At 41.7% G+C, this 17324-nt stretch overlaps 1 protein-coding gene across 4 annotated transcripts in view; it reads right to left on the bottom strand.

The window, feature by feature from the left end:
- birc6 (baculoviral IAP repeat containing 6) overlaps positions 1–16546 on the bottom strand; it is a 104391-nt gene extending 87845 nt beyond the window's left edge. For all 4 annotated transcript variants that reach the window (XM_034898926.1, XM_034898928.1, XM_034898929.1 and 1 more), the window contains exons 1-8: positions 16109–16546; positions 11800–11981; positions 10152–10289; positions 7308–7501; positions 6659–6770; positions 3165–3247; positions 2083–2308; positions 729–898 (exon numbers count right to left, since the gene is read on the bottom strand). In XM_034898926.1, coding sequence (XP_034754817.1) covers positions 729–898; positions 2083–2308; positions 3165–3247; positions 6659–6770; positions 7308–7501; positions 10152–10289; positions 11800–11981; positions 16109–16319 — 1316 coding nt within the window. In that variant the 5' untranslated portion in view covers positions 16320–16546. The remainder of the gene's footprint in view (positions 1–728; positions 899–2082; positions 2309–3164; positions 3248–6658; positions 6771–7307; positions 7502–10151; positions 10290–11799; positions 11982–16108) is intronic.
- Between the last annotated feature and the right edge of the window lie 778 nt (positions 16547–17324).

The following is a 17324-nucleotide window of genomic DNA, read 5'->3' as shown; positions in this document are numbered from 1 at the left end:
ACACACACACACACACACACACACACACACACACACACACACACACAGTGTTTTCCCTTGGTTTGCGGGAGACGTCATTGTATTTGGCAGGGGGTTTAGGGGTACTTCCTGGAGAAAATGTTTTTTTATTTTAAAAAATAAAATAAAGTTTCACATCATCTTGGACAACTATTATTAGCACCATATCTGTGTCTAAAACATTAACATATAAAGCAGATACTAATTAAATAACACATAAAAAAGCCAAAAACATGCTAAAGAACTACAACTACAATCACTAAATCTTAGAAATCTTTTTAGATAGATTGGATGCAGACATTGATTTTACATTATTTCCGCTTAGATGGTGCCCAAAACATCTAGGGCCTAAACCTTATAGGTACATGCCTGCACAACATTCCTACAGAAATAGTACAGAGTGGCTGTGTCGGTTTGTGGCCACTCTCTTTCAAGTCATCCAAACTTCTGTTGTTGATGTTATTGTATATGAAAAGATAAAATATAATTCGCTGGCATATCCATGTTATGGATGAGTTGCTCACTAACTGTTTAAGTACATTCCATCAAATGTCTATGCAAAAACTCCAGTTGCCCAGCAACAAGCAGAGACTCACAGGAAGCTGCCACGAGATAGGACTGTTCTAATCTTGCGCTTTGAGCAGTCATTAACACTGTGTGTGACTGAGTGTGAGTGTGAGTGTGAGAGTGTGTGTGTGTGTGTGTTTCACCTGTCTCCCTCTAGCTTGGGCAGGTCAGAGCAGGAGGATGACTCCTCAAGCCAGGCCAGAGTTGGTCTCCGAGACTCGGTGAGTGTCTGCTGGCTCTGTTCACCATCGCACAGAATCAGCTGCCTCAGGATGGCCGGGTCATACGGATTGATGTCAAACTTCAAGTGCACCTGTTCAACACACAATTGCACACTCTTGAATCTGGGTTCAATATAGGAACATTTACTGTCTGACACCTAGGCCTGTCCCAGGCCGTTTTTCCGGTCTGTCTATTGATTTCAGTACCTAGGACAGCGCCACAACTAGGCCTAACAACACTAAGGCTTTACGATACTGGAAAATAACACTGGAATTTTTATGAGATGAATTAACTAGCTGTTTTTGGAAATAAGAAAGCATTTTTAATTTACTGGGGTGATTTGGTAGTGGAGTGCATCTGCCTAGAAAATAGAAACTTTTTGTTGAACTGTAATGCTTTACAAAGACAAAAGCAAGTAAGTGCTGTGACTACTCCTTTGATGTTATTATGGAGAGGGAAATTAGGTAGTTAAATACAAAGGTTGATTTGCATGCGGAGTCTGCATGTGTTCAAAATTAGTTTATTAGGATAAACCCCTTGAGATGTATCATCTCAATTTTGAGGGGGTTATGTCATGCACTAGCAACAAACCATGTGAATCCAATAAGTCTTAAATCAGTGTGAAAAACATCTAGCGCAATTAGATTTAGCCTGGCTCATAGCTGGTAAGCAGCTTCTAGTCTGGTAACTCTACGGTGACCAATTGTCAGGAGACGTCGTGATAACGTTCAGGTGCTTTATTTCTTCTTTGCAGCAAACACACACTGACTACTGTAGCTTCACTAGCCATGGAAAGGCATGTGCATCACTGTGTCTGCTGCACCTGTCGCTTACAACACACACACGCACGCAGAGGAGAGCCTTTCTGCCCCGTCAGACCAAGTCAATGCCCACATGCCTGTCTTAAAGGGAAAGGGTTGGCAGGTTAAATTAGACATGGAAATGAGAACCATGCAAGTTTTCCTTTTTGTATCAAGCAGCAAAAAGTTGTGGAGTTTACATCACACATCCTGCAATGTGATACGTGACATTGTGACATGATGTCAATGCTGAAATGAAATATCTGGCAGTTCTAACACAAACATTACAATTACAACAATAATACTAAAATAAAATAAGGAAGGAAAAGGAAGGAAGGAAGCATACTGGTTTGGATGTCGATTATCGCAGTTTTTAAGTATTCCTGTCAGTCCTACTGACACCAATATCTTTAAAAGTGGACAGTGGACACAGGACAGATGATACAGTCTCACGCATTCCATTAGATTCTCTGACCTTCATCATTTTGGAGACATCCCAGATGCAGATCTTGCCCCTCTTGGTGGCAGCAGCCAGAAACTGCGGGCAGCTGCCAAAGCCATAGCAGGCGATCTTGTCCGAACTCTCGAGGCTGTTGGGAAACTGGGCGGGGCTGGTGGCCAGCGTCACTGACAGCGGCACGTTCTGTGTGTGCTCGCCCTTCACAAAGGGACAATTGGGAGAATGTCGCTCATGTTCGGACCTGGGGGTAGTGGAGAAATGTTGGTCATCATTGATCTATTAGTGGCTAAAGCAGAATTAAAGCTGCAAGCAGCAATGAGCGGGCCCCTGCCCCTCCCAGCAAATGGAGGGTAGTAGGGGAATGCCGGTTGCTGTGGCACTTAAATTCCTTTGCAATTTAGGTTCACATTAATGGGAGAATAATGCCAAGCAAATATGAGAAAAAAAACAATAAACCTCCTGGGAGGATTGCATAAAATACATGACTTCCTGTTGGGAAGAGCTAACAAAAGGAAATACCATACGTCCGAAATGATAAGAGTAATGTGGGTACCAAATTTTGTGAATATCGCAGCAACTTTGTCCAAATTAAGGCATTCCACGCATTACGGGGGCGCTATTGAGACCGCTAAATATGCATGAACCAAATTGCTTATAGCAAAAATGCAATATAAAATCAAAATAATTACTAGTTTGAATATGGCTGTTAAGTTTTGTACTCATACGTGTTTGTAAAATGAAAATCAAGACATAAAATGCAAGATGGCTTACTTCCTGTCAAAAACATTCTAAAAAATCTCCTAAAGATGAGCACAATGCTCCCACCAAATTTCGTAAAAATTAAAGGAACTTTATCCCAACCTTGCTGTGCATTTGGGGGCGCTACGAAGCCCGGTGGCCACGCCTAAGCCATATCCCTGCAGACATTTTCACGAGGTCTGACGTGTGCCAATTTTTGTGCGTTTTCAAGCATCGCAAGCCTCTCAAAAATGCAATTACGCAGAAGAAAAAGTTTCTGTTAAGGAATAGGTCCCTGTCACTGACCATTGGGCCCTGTGACGTTCGTGTTTGGGCCCTAATTAGTTATCTTTACTCACCAGGGCTCATCAGTAGGTTCCCAACAGACCAGACACACACTGCAGGTGAAACACATGGCTCTGTCATCCCCTGTTGAGGCAGGCTGTGGAAAGACACGAGGGAAAAGTATAACTTAAACACTTACACAGCTCCACTCCACACCGTCCGTTTTTTTCTTCCCGAGTTTGATATTTGACAGCATTGACATTACATTAGTGTAAATTATTATTGTCTGGACCAAGATGGCGAAGCGCGGTTCAGTGTCTCACCACAAGTGGTTAAGGTCTGTAATATTTATCATAGGTACACATCAACTTTGAGAGACAGAATCTAAAACTAAAAAAAAAAAAATCAAGAAAATAGTATGCTTTTTCAATGATTAATTTGGATTTTATTGCATGACGTAAGTATTTAATCCCCTACCAACCAGTAAGAAATCCAGCTCTCACAGACCTGTTAGTTTTTCTTTAAGAAGCCCTCCTGTTCTCCACTCATTACCTGAATTAACTGCACCTGTTTGAACTCGTTACCTGTATAAAAGACACCTGTCCACACACAATCAAACAGACTCCAACCTCTCCACAATAGTCAAGACCAGAGAGCTGTGGAAGGACATCAGGGATAAAGCTGTAGACCTGCACCAGGCTGGGACGGGCTACAGGATAATAGGCAACCAGAGAGCTGTGGAAGGACATCAGGGATAGAACTGTAGACCTGCACCAGGCTGGGAAAGGCTACAGGATAATAGGCAACCAGAGAGCTGTTGAAGGACATCAGGGATAAAACTGTAGACCTGCACCAGGCTGGGACGGGATACAGGACAATGAGCCACCAGAGAGCTGTGGAAGGACATCAGGGATAAAACTGTAGACCTGCACCAGGCTGGGAAAGGCTACAGGATAATAGGCAACCAGAGAGCTGTTGAAGGACATCAGGGATAAAACTGTAGACCTGCACCAGGCTGGGACGGGATACAGGATAATAGGTAAGCAGCTTGACGAGAAGGCCGCAACTGTTGGCGCAATTACTAGAAAATGGAAGAATCTCAAGATGACGGTCAATCTCCCTCAGTCTGGGGCTCCATCCAAGATCTCACCTGGTGGGGCATCAATGATCATGAGGAAAGTGAGTGATCAGCACAGAATGACACAACAGGACCTGGTCAATGACCTGATGAGAGCTGGAACCACAGTCTCAAAGAAAACCATTAGTAGCGCACCTAAGGTCCCCCTGCTCAAGCCAGCACAGGTCCAGGCCCGTCTGAAGTTTACAGATGACCGTCTGGATGATCCAGAGGAGGAATGGGACCAGGTCATGTGGGTTGATTTTGGCCAATGACCATCTGGATGATCCAGAGGAGGAATGGGAGAAGGTCATGTGGTCTGATGTTGGCCAATGACCATCTGGATGATCCAGAGGAGGAATGGGAGAAGGTCATGTGGTCTGATGTTGGCCAATGACCATCTGGATGATCCAGAGGAGGAATGGGAGAAGGTCATGTGGTCTGATGTTGGCCAATGACCGTCTGAATTATCCAGATGAGGAATGGGAGAAGGTCATGTGGTCTGATGTTGGCCAATGACCATCTGGATGATCCAGAGGAGGAATGGGAGAAGGTCATGTGGTCTGATGAGACAGAAATACTCCACTCGCCGTGTTTGGAGGTAGAAGAAGGATGAGTACAACCCCAAGAACACCATCCCAACTGTGAAGCCGGGAGGTGGAAATGCAAAGGGGACAGGACGACTGCACCGTAATGAGGGGAGGATGAATGGCTGGGGCCATGTATCGCGAGATTTTAAACAACCTCCTTCCCTCAGTAAGAGCATTGAAGATGGGGGGGGGGACTCTGGAGGGAGCTGAAAGTCCGTATTGCGCAGCGACAGCCCCCGAAACCTGAAGGATCTGGAGAAGGTCTGTATGGTGGATTGGGCCGAAATCCCTTTTGCAGTATGTGAACACCTGGTCCAGAACTACAGGAAACATGATCTCTGGAATTGCAAACAAAGGTTTCTGTACCAAATATTATATATAAAAAAGTTCTGCTTTTCTTATGTATCAAATACTTATGTCATGCAATAAAATGCAAATTAATTATTTAAAAATCATACAATATGATTTTCCATCTCTCACAGTTGAAGTGTACCTGTGATGAAACTCTACATGATTTGTAAGTAGGAAAACCTGCAAAATCAGCAGTGGATCAAATACTTGTTCTCCCCACTGTACTTTACCAGCTGATTTTCCCCCCACAATGTCCGGTTTCTGGAAAGAAAATAATTGATCTGTGGCAGCGGCTCATCACCAACACGCTGTTTGTTCTTGTGTTTTATCTGCTTTTATATTTAACTGTAGTTTTTTTTTTACTGATTTTGTGTAAAGCACTTTGAATTGCCCTGTTGCTGAAATGTGCTCTACAAATAAAGCTGCCTTGCCTTTCCTATTAAGCATTTGTGTTGTGTTTCATAGTGGTTTAAATGTAGGCTACAATATGGCAAATGTAACACATATGTCCGGTAGATGATCTATATGGTAGGAACCATGAATAGTTCTTGACCTTCAAAAGAAAGAAAAAAGTCTTGCTGATATCTGCTGCAATAAGATTATGATTCAATTTAAGGGCCGGCAATCAATATGAAACAATATCTTATGGCCATTTAACTAATTTACAATCATATCACCACTTAAAAAGCAACTAAAATATGATCTGACAGTTTTATAACTGAGCTCTTCCAGACATTTAAATGATAAACTTAAAAGAAAAAAAGTGGGAATTCAAAGGAATAGCACATTATGAAAATTTCACGTGCATCTATTGGATCAATGAAATATATTCATCCTGATCAACGTATCTTTACACCCAGGGTTGTGACTGCAACATATATCTGATGCTAATGCTAATCTTGCAACAAATTAACTGATGAAGTGATGAAGATGAGTCTGTCTCCTCAGATTCTGGTGAACTTTCACCACCTCGGGGCGGCTGTGGCTCAGTGGTAGAGCGGTAGGTTGGAGGTTCAATCCCTGGCCCTGCAGTCCCATGTTGAAGTGTCCTTGGGCAAGACACTGAACCCCAAGTTGCCCCCAATGCTGTGCATCGGAGTGTGAATGTGTGTGAGTGTTTATCTGATGAGCAGGTGTGTGTGAGTGTTTATCTGATGAGCAGGTGGCACCTTGTACGGCAGCCTCGGCCACAGTGTCTGAATGTGTTTGAATGGTGAATGTTTCCTGTATGATGTAAAAGCGCTTTGAGCAGTCGTTCAGACTAGAAATGCACTATATAAATACAGCATATTTACCTTTACCTCCGTTAGACCAGAAAGACTAAACTGCCCAAAGCATTACAGATACTGTGTGCCGTTGAGGCTGTCCAGCACAAGTGATGTCAGACACCTCTGAGCCCAGCTACAGACTGTTTGTCCTCCTCCCCTCTGATGTGAATGTGCATTAGGGTAAACAGATGTAAGCTAAGGACATGCCCAAAGACTGATGTGTCCGTTCTCTGAGAACTTACCTGATGGTAAAACCCTGCTTGAGCCATTGGGTCAGGCTGAGCCCACCTGTACCCAGCATGTGGCCATGATGTAAAAGTCTCCCTCCTGTTAGCTTCGCTGTACATCAAAGATCTGTAGAGAACACATTTTTAAAACATGTTTGACAACTGTTAACCAATTTCATGCTGTGAATGTGAAATATTTACTTTAGCCACGTAACATACGCAGTATTTTGACAGCATTATTTTGCTAGCCTTAGATTGGTTACTCGTTATTACAAGATATTTTAGAGAAAGAAAAGAATCCCCAAGTCCTCTTAGGGGCTCCGTATGATTATTATTATTATTATTATTATTATTATTATTATTATTATTATTATTATGACAGGGCTCCAGACTAACTTTTTGCCTTGGATGCCCTGGTGCAACTAACGTTTTTTTAATTAGGTGCACCAACACAAAATATAGATGCAACCAAATTTTTCCTTGTGTCAACGTTAATGCCACAATTTCAAGGTCACCTTTTTTCATGCTCCATATACATTCATATATATTATAAATGATGCCAACACCTGTAATTTGACCTTCTTCCCCTTTGGCCTTGGCTAAACAAGCAAGCATCAAAATTCTTCAGTAACCAAAGCATTATTTGCTTCCCCTGCCTGCTCACCTATCTACAGAGCGCCCAGGGCCAACCCCGAGCTCAGGCCTGGCGCTTGACAAGAGGTAGGAGAGCCTGTCCATGATGGATGAGGCCACAGACAAGGCAGCTACGTTCTGGTTTATCTTCTTCAGCTCATTGACGATAGCGCCGGCCACTAGCTTCAGCACGTGGTGGGGAAGATGGAAGGTCACTGTCGCCCACTGAAAGAACCAAGGAGTTAAACATAAAGAGAGTAATAGAATTAGTAGATCAGAAAGACATGGGAACATAAATAAACTGTCAATTTTCTAAAGCAGACACTGGTATGAGTTACTTCCAGTTATCATTCTGTGTTTACCATACATAGATTCTGCACACTGCCCAGATAGATTGAGACACGCCAAGCCAGATGAAATCAACATGACTTGTTTTTTCACATGGCACACAGCGCAGTGGACTCCCCCTATCGTAAAGTCTCGCACCATGTGCATGACAGCACCAACGCTTCACTTCAGGCTCAGAGGCTATCATACGTAGTAGCATGCTGATTGTAGTTTTGCCCTGGGGTTAAAGCGCAACAATCACCAAAATGTAACCTAGAGTCTTTTTGTGAATGTACCCAAGTAAAACTTTAGTTTAACAGCTTAATTAGGACTGAAACGCCACTTTTAAGATTTACCCTATTTTTGATTTTGGGTCAAATGTCCTTTTGAATGGAAGTTCTAGGGACGCTACTATGATATCAATCATATGAATCACACAACTTTTAGTGGACGCTAAACATTTGTCCTATAGGGTTACTTTAAAGCCCGGTTCACGGATGCTGGTTACAGTGTTCTCTACAGTGTCGCTCTATAGTACTACTTATAGTAATATCCACCTGTATATTATATTCCTGTTAGAGGTGGGCAGCGATTTAAATTTTTTAATCGTGATTAATCGCATAATTTCTTTGAAGAAATAATCATAATTTATACAGATGACAAAACACATACTTTTTTTTAAAGAAAGTCGAGACGCTTTTGCCCTCACGACATTTACTTATGCCAATAATCAACATAATAATGTCCTATTTATTGATATTACACCCACAGCAATGCTACACAAGCATGTTTGTGTCTAAAACAGTTCTTCTATATGCAAAAATAAACATACTAAACATTATAACTCATATAAAGCACATACTATTTACATTTCTTCAAAAAAGGCCCAAATATATACTATAAATATATGCCAAATCTCAAACCAGTGAGGCCATTATACTCTATAAAACGGTAGATATCTATCTTGTGCACTATAGCATCTTTGATTGCATCCTAGCCAGTTTGACTGGGTGTATTGGCCTCTTTCAGCCTCCATACTCTTAGGATGACATAGCCTCCCATTTATGGGCATTATATTGGCTTACTTCCTTAAACAGAGAGCAGACACGGAGCAGCGAGCTAGCGGCATTAATGAGCCAAAACGCAATGAATTATGGACATAAAGTGGATAAATCTTGGATGTGACGGTTTGGATTTAAAGCTCAACGACCCCAAAAAAGGCTGGAAGTTCCAGGCTGGATAGAAAATCACCTGTAGAGGCTAGAGAGACCTGGAAGAGACCTCCGTAACCGCTAACTCGTTACCTTTTAGACAACTTTTGGTGAGTTTTTGTGTGTGTTGTATGGTAAATTATTAAACTATGAATCAGAGGTGCTGTTTTTGCTTGTGGGCGAGTCTCTCGGTCTCAGGTCTTACAAAGCCTGTGACCAACAAACTTTTACAATAATAAAAAAATAATAAAAACTGCGTTAATGCGCGATAAAAAAAAATGTCGGCGTTAATTAATTAATGAGTTAACGCGTTAACTTGCCCAGCCCTAGTTAATGTTTTTTATTATATTCAGTACATATCCAGCTGTAAATCTTGCTCACAATACTTACCTATATTTTATATTCATAGGACAAACCCATCTGTAAAATTCTGCTTATAATAGTATTCATTTCTATATTTATTCAGTACATATCCATGTCCTACACTTATGAACCACTGTATATCCTGCACTTACTGACCCAAACTGCATTTCGTTGCCTTGTACCTGTACCTGTGTAACGACAATAAAGATGAATCTAATCTACTCTATTCTATCCTTAACCAAAGATTTTAAATATTTCAAGATTTTGGTTTCACATTAGTCATTTAGAAACCAATGCATACGGTCCAGATAGAAAAATACCAAAACAACTTTATTTATGGAAATTAGCGTTTATTGAATTAGATAATGCCTCATTTTGCATAATTAAACATACAAACAAATATTGTCTTAATGTAGACAATCAACAGGGGAAGTTTCATGGTGATATCTGTTAGTTATAGTATAGTATAGTAGTTATAATATTTCCCCTATTCATTTGTGATGTCTCCCTTTAACATGGGCCGCAATAGGAAATTGGCTTCACCGATTTCAGTGTTCTTCCATACTTTCCACCACTTGGATCTCTTAGGACTTTTTAAATGTGATAGAGGAGACTTTGATGAGACTAGATCAGTTGAAAGAGTTTCTGCAATTTGTGTGAGCTTATGTTGCATAATGCCTCTCGTAACATGCTGTTAGAGAAGTAGCTGCACTGAGGGGGGAAAAACAAAGACATAGGAACAAGTATAATGAATTACTCTGAAGGACTGTAGTGTGGAAGCTCTTTCACTTTACTTGACTGGCTCCTCTCATGTGACAACCCAAATAATTGACTATGGTGAAACATTGGTTTTGACGTTCAGGTGTCACTACCAGCCAAATCCTTAATATATAATGTATGAGCACGAACAGTCAGCCTGGATTAATACAGGATGCAACAATGAAACCAAATCATTTTGGGGTGGACAGACTAACCTTGGCCACTTTGTGATTGGCTGCCGTCTCGTGTGAGGTATTCTTCAGGCCTTCTTTGAGCTGGGTGATGAAGAGTTCATAGCCCTCTGTGTTAGACACATCAATCTTTTCCTGACAGGCTGACAGCATCTGCTGGGCCTGAAAAGACACACAAACACATATTATATACATATATGTGTATATATATGTGTGTGTATGTATGCACACACACACACACACACACACACACACACACACACACACACACACACACACACACACGCACGCACGCACGCACGCACGCACGCACGCACGCACGCACGCACGCACGCACGCACGCACACGCACACGCGCGCACGCGCACGCACACAAGTTCTAACTGCCTGAGGAATTGGATTGTGAAGCCAATTGATCCATGATATTGTAGTTGCAGTCACAATGGGACACACACAAAAAATGTACTGTAAACATCTGGCATTGATGGATGATTCCAAAGTAATTGATAGGGACAACATTCAAAGCCTTTGTTCTAAACACAAATATTTTGTAAGGGTTTTTAAATGTCTGCTGAATTGTTAGGCATGTAAAGAGTTGACATTTTAATGTCTGTTGAATTTTTTTTACTGCAATGAGACGAGGTTAAGTGAAATCAGCTGAACGGTCTCATATTTAGTAGGACATGAACAGTGGAGTTGTCAGCTGAAGAGTACGAGATAAAGCAGGCACGGTGCAAAACTCCCTCTTTCTCCAGCCACCAAATGGCTAGTGACTGTTTAAATGTCGGCTGGTGAGTGAAGCAGATCTAACTGCCACTTGCATGTTATTTCATAGCTTGAAAGCATATGTTGCCCAGTGTTGCCCATCAAATCATGTCCAATTAAAATGGTCCAAAAAGGAAGACTTAGTGGCATAACTCACAGCTTTTAAAACTTGTAAAAGCTTTTAAACAAATTAAGCTGTTGCCACATTACAAACACATTGAGTTTAGTTAATCAGAAAACAGAAAAACATAACCTAGTTAAAACCCACAACATATAGTCATACAACCAACGTTACCTTCAATAATAAACCGTGACATTGATGCAATATTTGCAACTGACGATTCTACCCCCAACACGCTCGAAAGCAGAGAAATTCGCCAGCAAATTGATGTAATACTAAGCGCTGTTGGTGTGTGTTGCCACAGTGTAAAATTTTATATTTTTGGATAATAGCATAATGGCCCTTGCCATAAAGACAAAGATGGTACCCTCTTTGATAAAAGAGAGTGGTCTACTTTTGAGCTGCTCCATGGCGTCTCTACTAGGCAGGTTGTCACCAACGGCGCTTTCAAATGACTAAACCAATTACAGCAACAAAAGCAGTTGAACTGTTATTTTTAAAGTAAATAAGTGTAAGAGCTGAAACTACTAGTAGCAACGGTCCATTGAAGAGGAGAAACATCTGAGTGCCTATGCGCAATTTCTTTTCACCATTACAAATTTTGACAAAAATGAAGCTGCATTGTGTGCTTTGCAGCATTATTGTTTTATTGCTGCGTGCCACACTTTTCCTAACTTTTATATTACTCAGCAGTTATTAGAGAGGGTGAGTGTGAGGATTGCTGGTGTGATTGTGAAGTAATCTGAGGGAGCAGTTACACAAAGCCTCCTGGTGTCTAGGCTCTTACCTCTGTAACCGGCAGCTCCAGCTGAACCAGGTCCTCCGGCTTGGCCACTGGAGGCTGGAGAGCTGTGTCCAGGAGAAGGATGCCGTTTAGGTCCTTCCTGCATCCCACTGCATAGTCGTCCACAAAAAGGACCTTGTCCACTGCAGGAAAGTACTGACACCTGACACGGCCGCCAGGTTTAGCTGCGACAGGGACAGAAGACAGCAGAGTTAGAAAGGCTAGAGCTGAAAACCACTACATCAGGGTTCTTCCTGCATGGTGGAATAAAGGAAAATCACCAGCGCTAAAACAATGAGAATGGAGAGAACCAATAGCAATTCCAATCCTCTTTAAATGTGTTAAATAGCACAACATAAACTTAACTATGAGCGCAGATGTGAGTTACCGTCCAGAATCAGGCTGTACCGGACTCTCCCGGTGAATGCTGGGATTTTAATATATCATTTTTTTAAGCAGTTTTGTTTATTGGGGTTTCATTTCATCAAGCATTATAGACTTTTTTATCAAATTGTCAGAAATAACAGGCACATTCATAGATTTATGTAAAGTAAGGTAGAACAGACTCATTGCCTTTCCTGTACGTGACCCAATCATGCTTCCTTTCATGTAGTGTCAGAACCTGAGTCAGGAAAAACCCTGTACACGTCGGTTACATGCACCTTCGGAGGAGTGTAATTTGAGATAACACAGTGAAACCTCAGTGATTTGCAATGGTTGGTCTACCATCATGTGTCAAACAAATCAAAGCCAAACATTTGTTCAGCCAAACTAGCGGGACTGACCACCGTTTACACTGATAGCATCAGTCGCTCTACTGTCTGGATAACCGGGCCGACTAAGACACATAATAGGTTGTCTTAGCTTATTACTTTTGAACACAAATATTATTCAATTTTTATTTTTTGTAAGTTACACTCTATTAGTTTTTTTCTATACTGGAATTGAAGACAGATATATGCGTGGCTCTTTTTGTTTGTTGTGTTGTTGAGAAGCAAGACACAGAAACTTTGGGGTTTTGAGGAGCTGCAGTATTCACTCAGAGACAAACTGAAACCTACGCTGTCCATTACTACTGCAGCAAGTAAACTACGGATTTATTTTCCACTCTGATAGCCGATGGGGCGCATTCAACATCTCTGTCTCTCTCTCCTGTACACATTAAGCACAGAGCTGTTCCCTGAAGGAGCTCCGCTTCTCTTATAACACTACGATAGCCTGCCAGAACTCGTTTGGTCCGAAAGTCCCAACCACCCAGAAAATCCTTACACACTCAAAACAAACATACTTTTTGTTCAAATCAAACTGAAAGGACGGAAATCAGGGCCAATCAAGGTAGGTATGAAAGGCCCTTTGAATTCTTCATAAAATTAGAAAATACTCAGTACTTCATTTGTGAAGTATTTAATATATACAGGAGTAAAATAAATAAGCTAAACAACGGGGTTATTTCATAAAGAAACATGCTATATATCATTTTGTTAGACATATGAAGTATATATATATATATATATCGGGTAAGAAGATGTTGGCCATATGGCCCAGCCATAGTTTGTTGAATTAAAAGATGAAAGGACATTATGTCGTTTATTATACAAATTAAACAATCTGAACACAAAAAGATTAGTTTTAAAAAGTTCATTTTTTTACTGGTACTCTATTTTAACTAATTTAAAGAGTACCTGATCCTCTGGATGTTCACAATAAACTTAAAAACAATTCCTCTCATCAGAACGCAGGATGAAATAGTATGATGATTTCATATCAAAATGCATTTTGTGTGAGAAAAAAACTGCAGTTGCTAAATCGGTGTGCGGTCTGCATCTAGTTCTCTTGATAAATGTTAAATTATTTTTCATTCTTTCAGTACATACTGTTGCTGACCTTACAAAGTAGGTACTGTTGCATGCTGCATTCATATAATTGGGACACACTACTTCTTAATAACATTGGGCCTTGAACTTTGACACTCTTGCTCAAAACCTCCCTTTTCAAGAGCTTGGTCCCTTCGGTTCTGCTTTATGGATGCGAGACCTGGAAACTAACCAAGGGAGAGGAGAAGAAGATAGACATCTACCAGACCAAATGCTTACGGAAGATTTTCAAGATTCAATGGCAACAACACGTCTCCAACAAGTCAGTTCTTGAGATGGCAGAAACAAAGAAAATCAGTGAGGAGGCGAGGAGACGGAGATGGACCTGGATCGGCCATGTGCTGAGGAGGGACAGAACGGACGACTGTGCTGTGGCCCTTGGGTGGGCACCTGAAGGAAGAAGGAAAAGAGGCCGCCCAAAAACAACTTGGCGGCGAATGGTGGAACTGGAACGTAACGGTGCAGGCTGGAACACGTGGAATACAGCACGACGTGCAGCTGCCAACCGAACTCAGTGGAGGAGTGATGTCCAAGCCCTGTGTGCCTCCTGGCACGGAGAGAATTAACTTAACTAACTCGCATGCCACTACTCTGTAGTACATTTAACTAAGTAATAGTGCCCAGTCTATATTCAGGAAAACCCTTTTACAGTAGGGGTGCAAGATATTTAAACTCAATATCATTATCGCAATATCACGTTGCGCAATATTATATCGAGGGGTGCAAGATATATTGACTCAATATCGTCATTGCCATATATCGAAAGAGTCGCAATAAGTATGCAATATTTTGTGGAGCGCTGCGTCCCGTCCGTTGGCTGTGTGGCTTAGTTGTGTTTGATTTAGACCTCCCTTAAAACGTCATAATGATCCTGTTTCATTGGCCAGTTACAGTGCCACTTGCACATGTAAGTGCACGTCAGCGCCCTGGCCCACTACATGACCAACCCTGTGGAGCGTACCACGTGTGTGTGTATTTCAACAGAGTGACAGTGTAAGGCTTACACACTGTCAGAAATAAGAAAATAGATAGACAACGGAACGAATCCGAGAAGAAGAAAAAAAATTGTGTCCTGTTATCTTCTTTTATTCATTTTATACTGTCCAACCAGTACATGTCCTGTTCTGTAGACATGGTCCTTATTCATTTATTCATGTTGGACCAGTCCAAAAGGACAGTCAGTTGATATGAACCTTGTGTTCCAAGACAGCTTGTTTAATTTGTTATAAATCTATTTTGATGCGTTTTCCTGTTTAAAATTATCTTAATGAATATCAACATTGCAATATTCATAATCGATATCGCAATATCCCATTGTCAATACCGTGCAACCCTAGTTACAGGTACTAATAAACCAGTTGTTATGCCTTACTTTGGTTAGAAAAAATATTTGCCTACTGATAAATATTTGCCTACTGCCTACTGATAGAAATACTGACATCCATCAAGAAATCAGCACAATTTAAGACGTTATGCAAATTGTAAGAATAGCCTACTGTCTGCAAGACAGCCAGATCAAGTGTGTTCATGTGTTTCTCTTCCACTTTAAAAAAGCATGCTATATCCTGTGCCTCGTAAACAAAGCAGAGGACAGTGATAAGCGACAGTCACCTGGTGATTGTGAAGCACAGCTTGACGAAACCATTATGAAAGTATTTGGAAACGTCGTGTGCAATGTCCTGGATACATTGCTACTGTACTTGGCGTGCAGACACCAAGTCCAGCGAGAAAAGTGTTGGCTGGTTATTTTACCATACTAGCTAGCAAGTTAGCCCAGTAAACAAGTACGGCCCCATCACACCAACCCTACAGCACCAAGTCAGTTTACTTTCAGTATCACATTAACGTTTCCAAATGACGGACACTAACGTTGTACACGACAGACTGGAAAGTTAGGCAGCTAACGTCAGAGTGCCGCTGGCTAGCTTAGAGACTTTCTCAGTCTTTTCCATTAACGTAACACTGTAGTACATTTAACTAGATAATAGTAGGAGTGCTAAATTAGGTACCCAAAATATTACTTCCAATTCTAACGAAATATCGTGATGACCACTAGAATGACAGAAACTGACAGGAAAGGTTGCCCGGCTAACTAGCGCTGTGCTAAGTTAACCAGCTATCTATTAGCTTTCATGGTAGATTTGGCATGTTGCAACGGGGGTAAACAGTAGCAAACACCGGCGTTCAAGAAGCACTACCGTTAACTTTAATTTACATTTCAGATCAACGTCTGAAGAAAGTGCACAGGCACAATCACAACAGGCTGAACGAATCCAGTTATCCAATAATCAAACTAACGTTAGGCCCAATGACAACTGGCAGGAACAGCTAACGTTAACGGTAGCTAGCTGAGGTTACAACTCAGCCCGTGTCGTGTTTGGCGTCTGTTGACAATCAGCGGCTGGTGTCAGGGCTTGACGCGGGGTTCCGGTGCTTACCGTGCAACGCTGAAGCCTGGAGAATGGCCCCCGAAGTGCCGTCAATTACTTTTATACTGCCGCGGCTGGTAACGGCTAGGATAGCGTTTAGGGCCGGGTGGTAAGAAAGGCTTCGCAGGCCCTCCTCGTCGCAACGCAGGCAACCGTCTCTCAGTACAATCCAGTCCGAAGAGGTGGATGAGCCGGAGCCCGGCGAGGCCGCGGCCGCCATCTTTACTTATTTTTCCCTTCCTTTCTGGTGTTGGTAAGGATCAGATGATACACGTAATACTGCTAATTCTATACGACTAACTCAGAACTATCATTCCTCTGCCACCGCTGACTCCTTCTGCGGCTTCTTCTCCTCCGCCCGTTACCGCAGCAGTGGCTATTCACCATCAGCGCTGAGGAACTCCAGGCTGGGCTTTCTGTCAGTTACGCGATAGGTAAACGGAGCTAGCGTATCGCCCTGCCACTTCCCGCGATAACACCAAGTACAGCGAGAACAACGAATGGAATACATAAGACTTTCCTTCCTACCTTTCTATTACTGTCTATGAATGAGACCATCCAAACAATAGCTCTGCAACAAGTTACTAAGGTTATTCTGTTTCTTTAATTGTGCACAGCAGTGGAAAACGCAATTGATGCAGTACATTTAATGGCTGAAAACACCACAACCTACTACCTAAAGCATTACCACACATTTGAATTTGACACTTTGTATCAAAAATCCAAATTAGAGCCTTACAGGCCTATTTATTGTACTGGTTTGCATGATCGTGTAAGGATTTTCGTTATATGTCCACTAGGACTGGACTAATAATTTATTTTGCCATTGATTTAGTTATTTTTCACCTCGTCATTCTCAGATTCTAGTCAGAATATGAAGTTCCCGACCTCAAATGCTGTGGGCGAAGCTATATGTGGCTGGCATCCAGGGTGAACCACCATGAATTTGCAACAACATATAGCTGTCAGTTGTGGTGTACATTACAGCAATATTTGTACAAAGAAAATATCATTATCATTCAACATCATTCAATTTGTTGTCACAGTAAAATGGTAGGAGTTAATTCCACTTAAATGTTATCCCATCCAGTGTTTAGGTTTGTGGAAAGCTTGAGTGTATTTGGCAGGGATTTAGGGGTCTAATCTAAGGACTATGGATACCTGGTCCTCAGATCTCTGCAGGGTAAATCCAGACAGCTAGCTAGACTATCTGTCCAATCTGAGG

Source organism: Etheostoma cragini, chromosome 17, assembly GCF_013103735.1.
Source record: "Etheostoma cragini isolate CJK2018 chromosome 17, CSU_Ecrag_1.0, whole genome shotgun sequence".
In the NCBI taxonomy this organism is placed as follows: domain Eukaryota; kingdom Metazoa; phylum Chordata; class Actinopteri; order Perciformes; family Percidae; genus Etheostoma; species Etheostoma cragini.
This window is presented reverse-complemented; position numbering and strand designations above follow the sequence as displayed.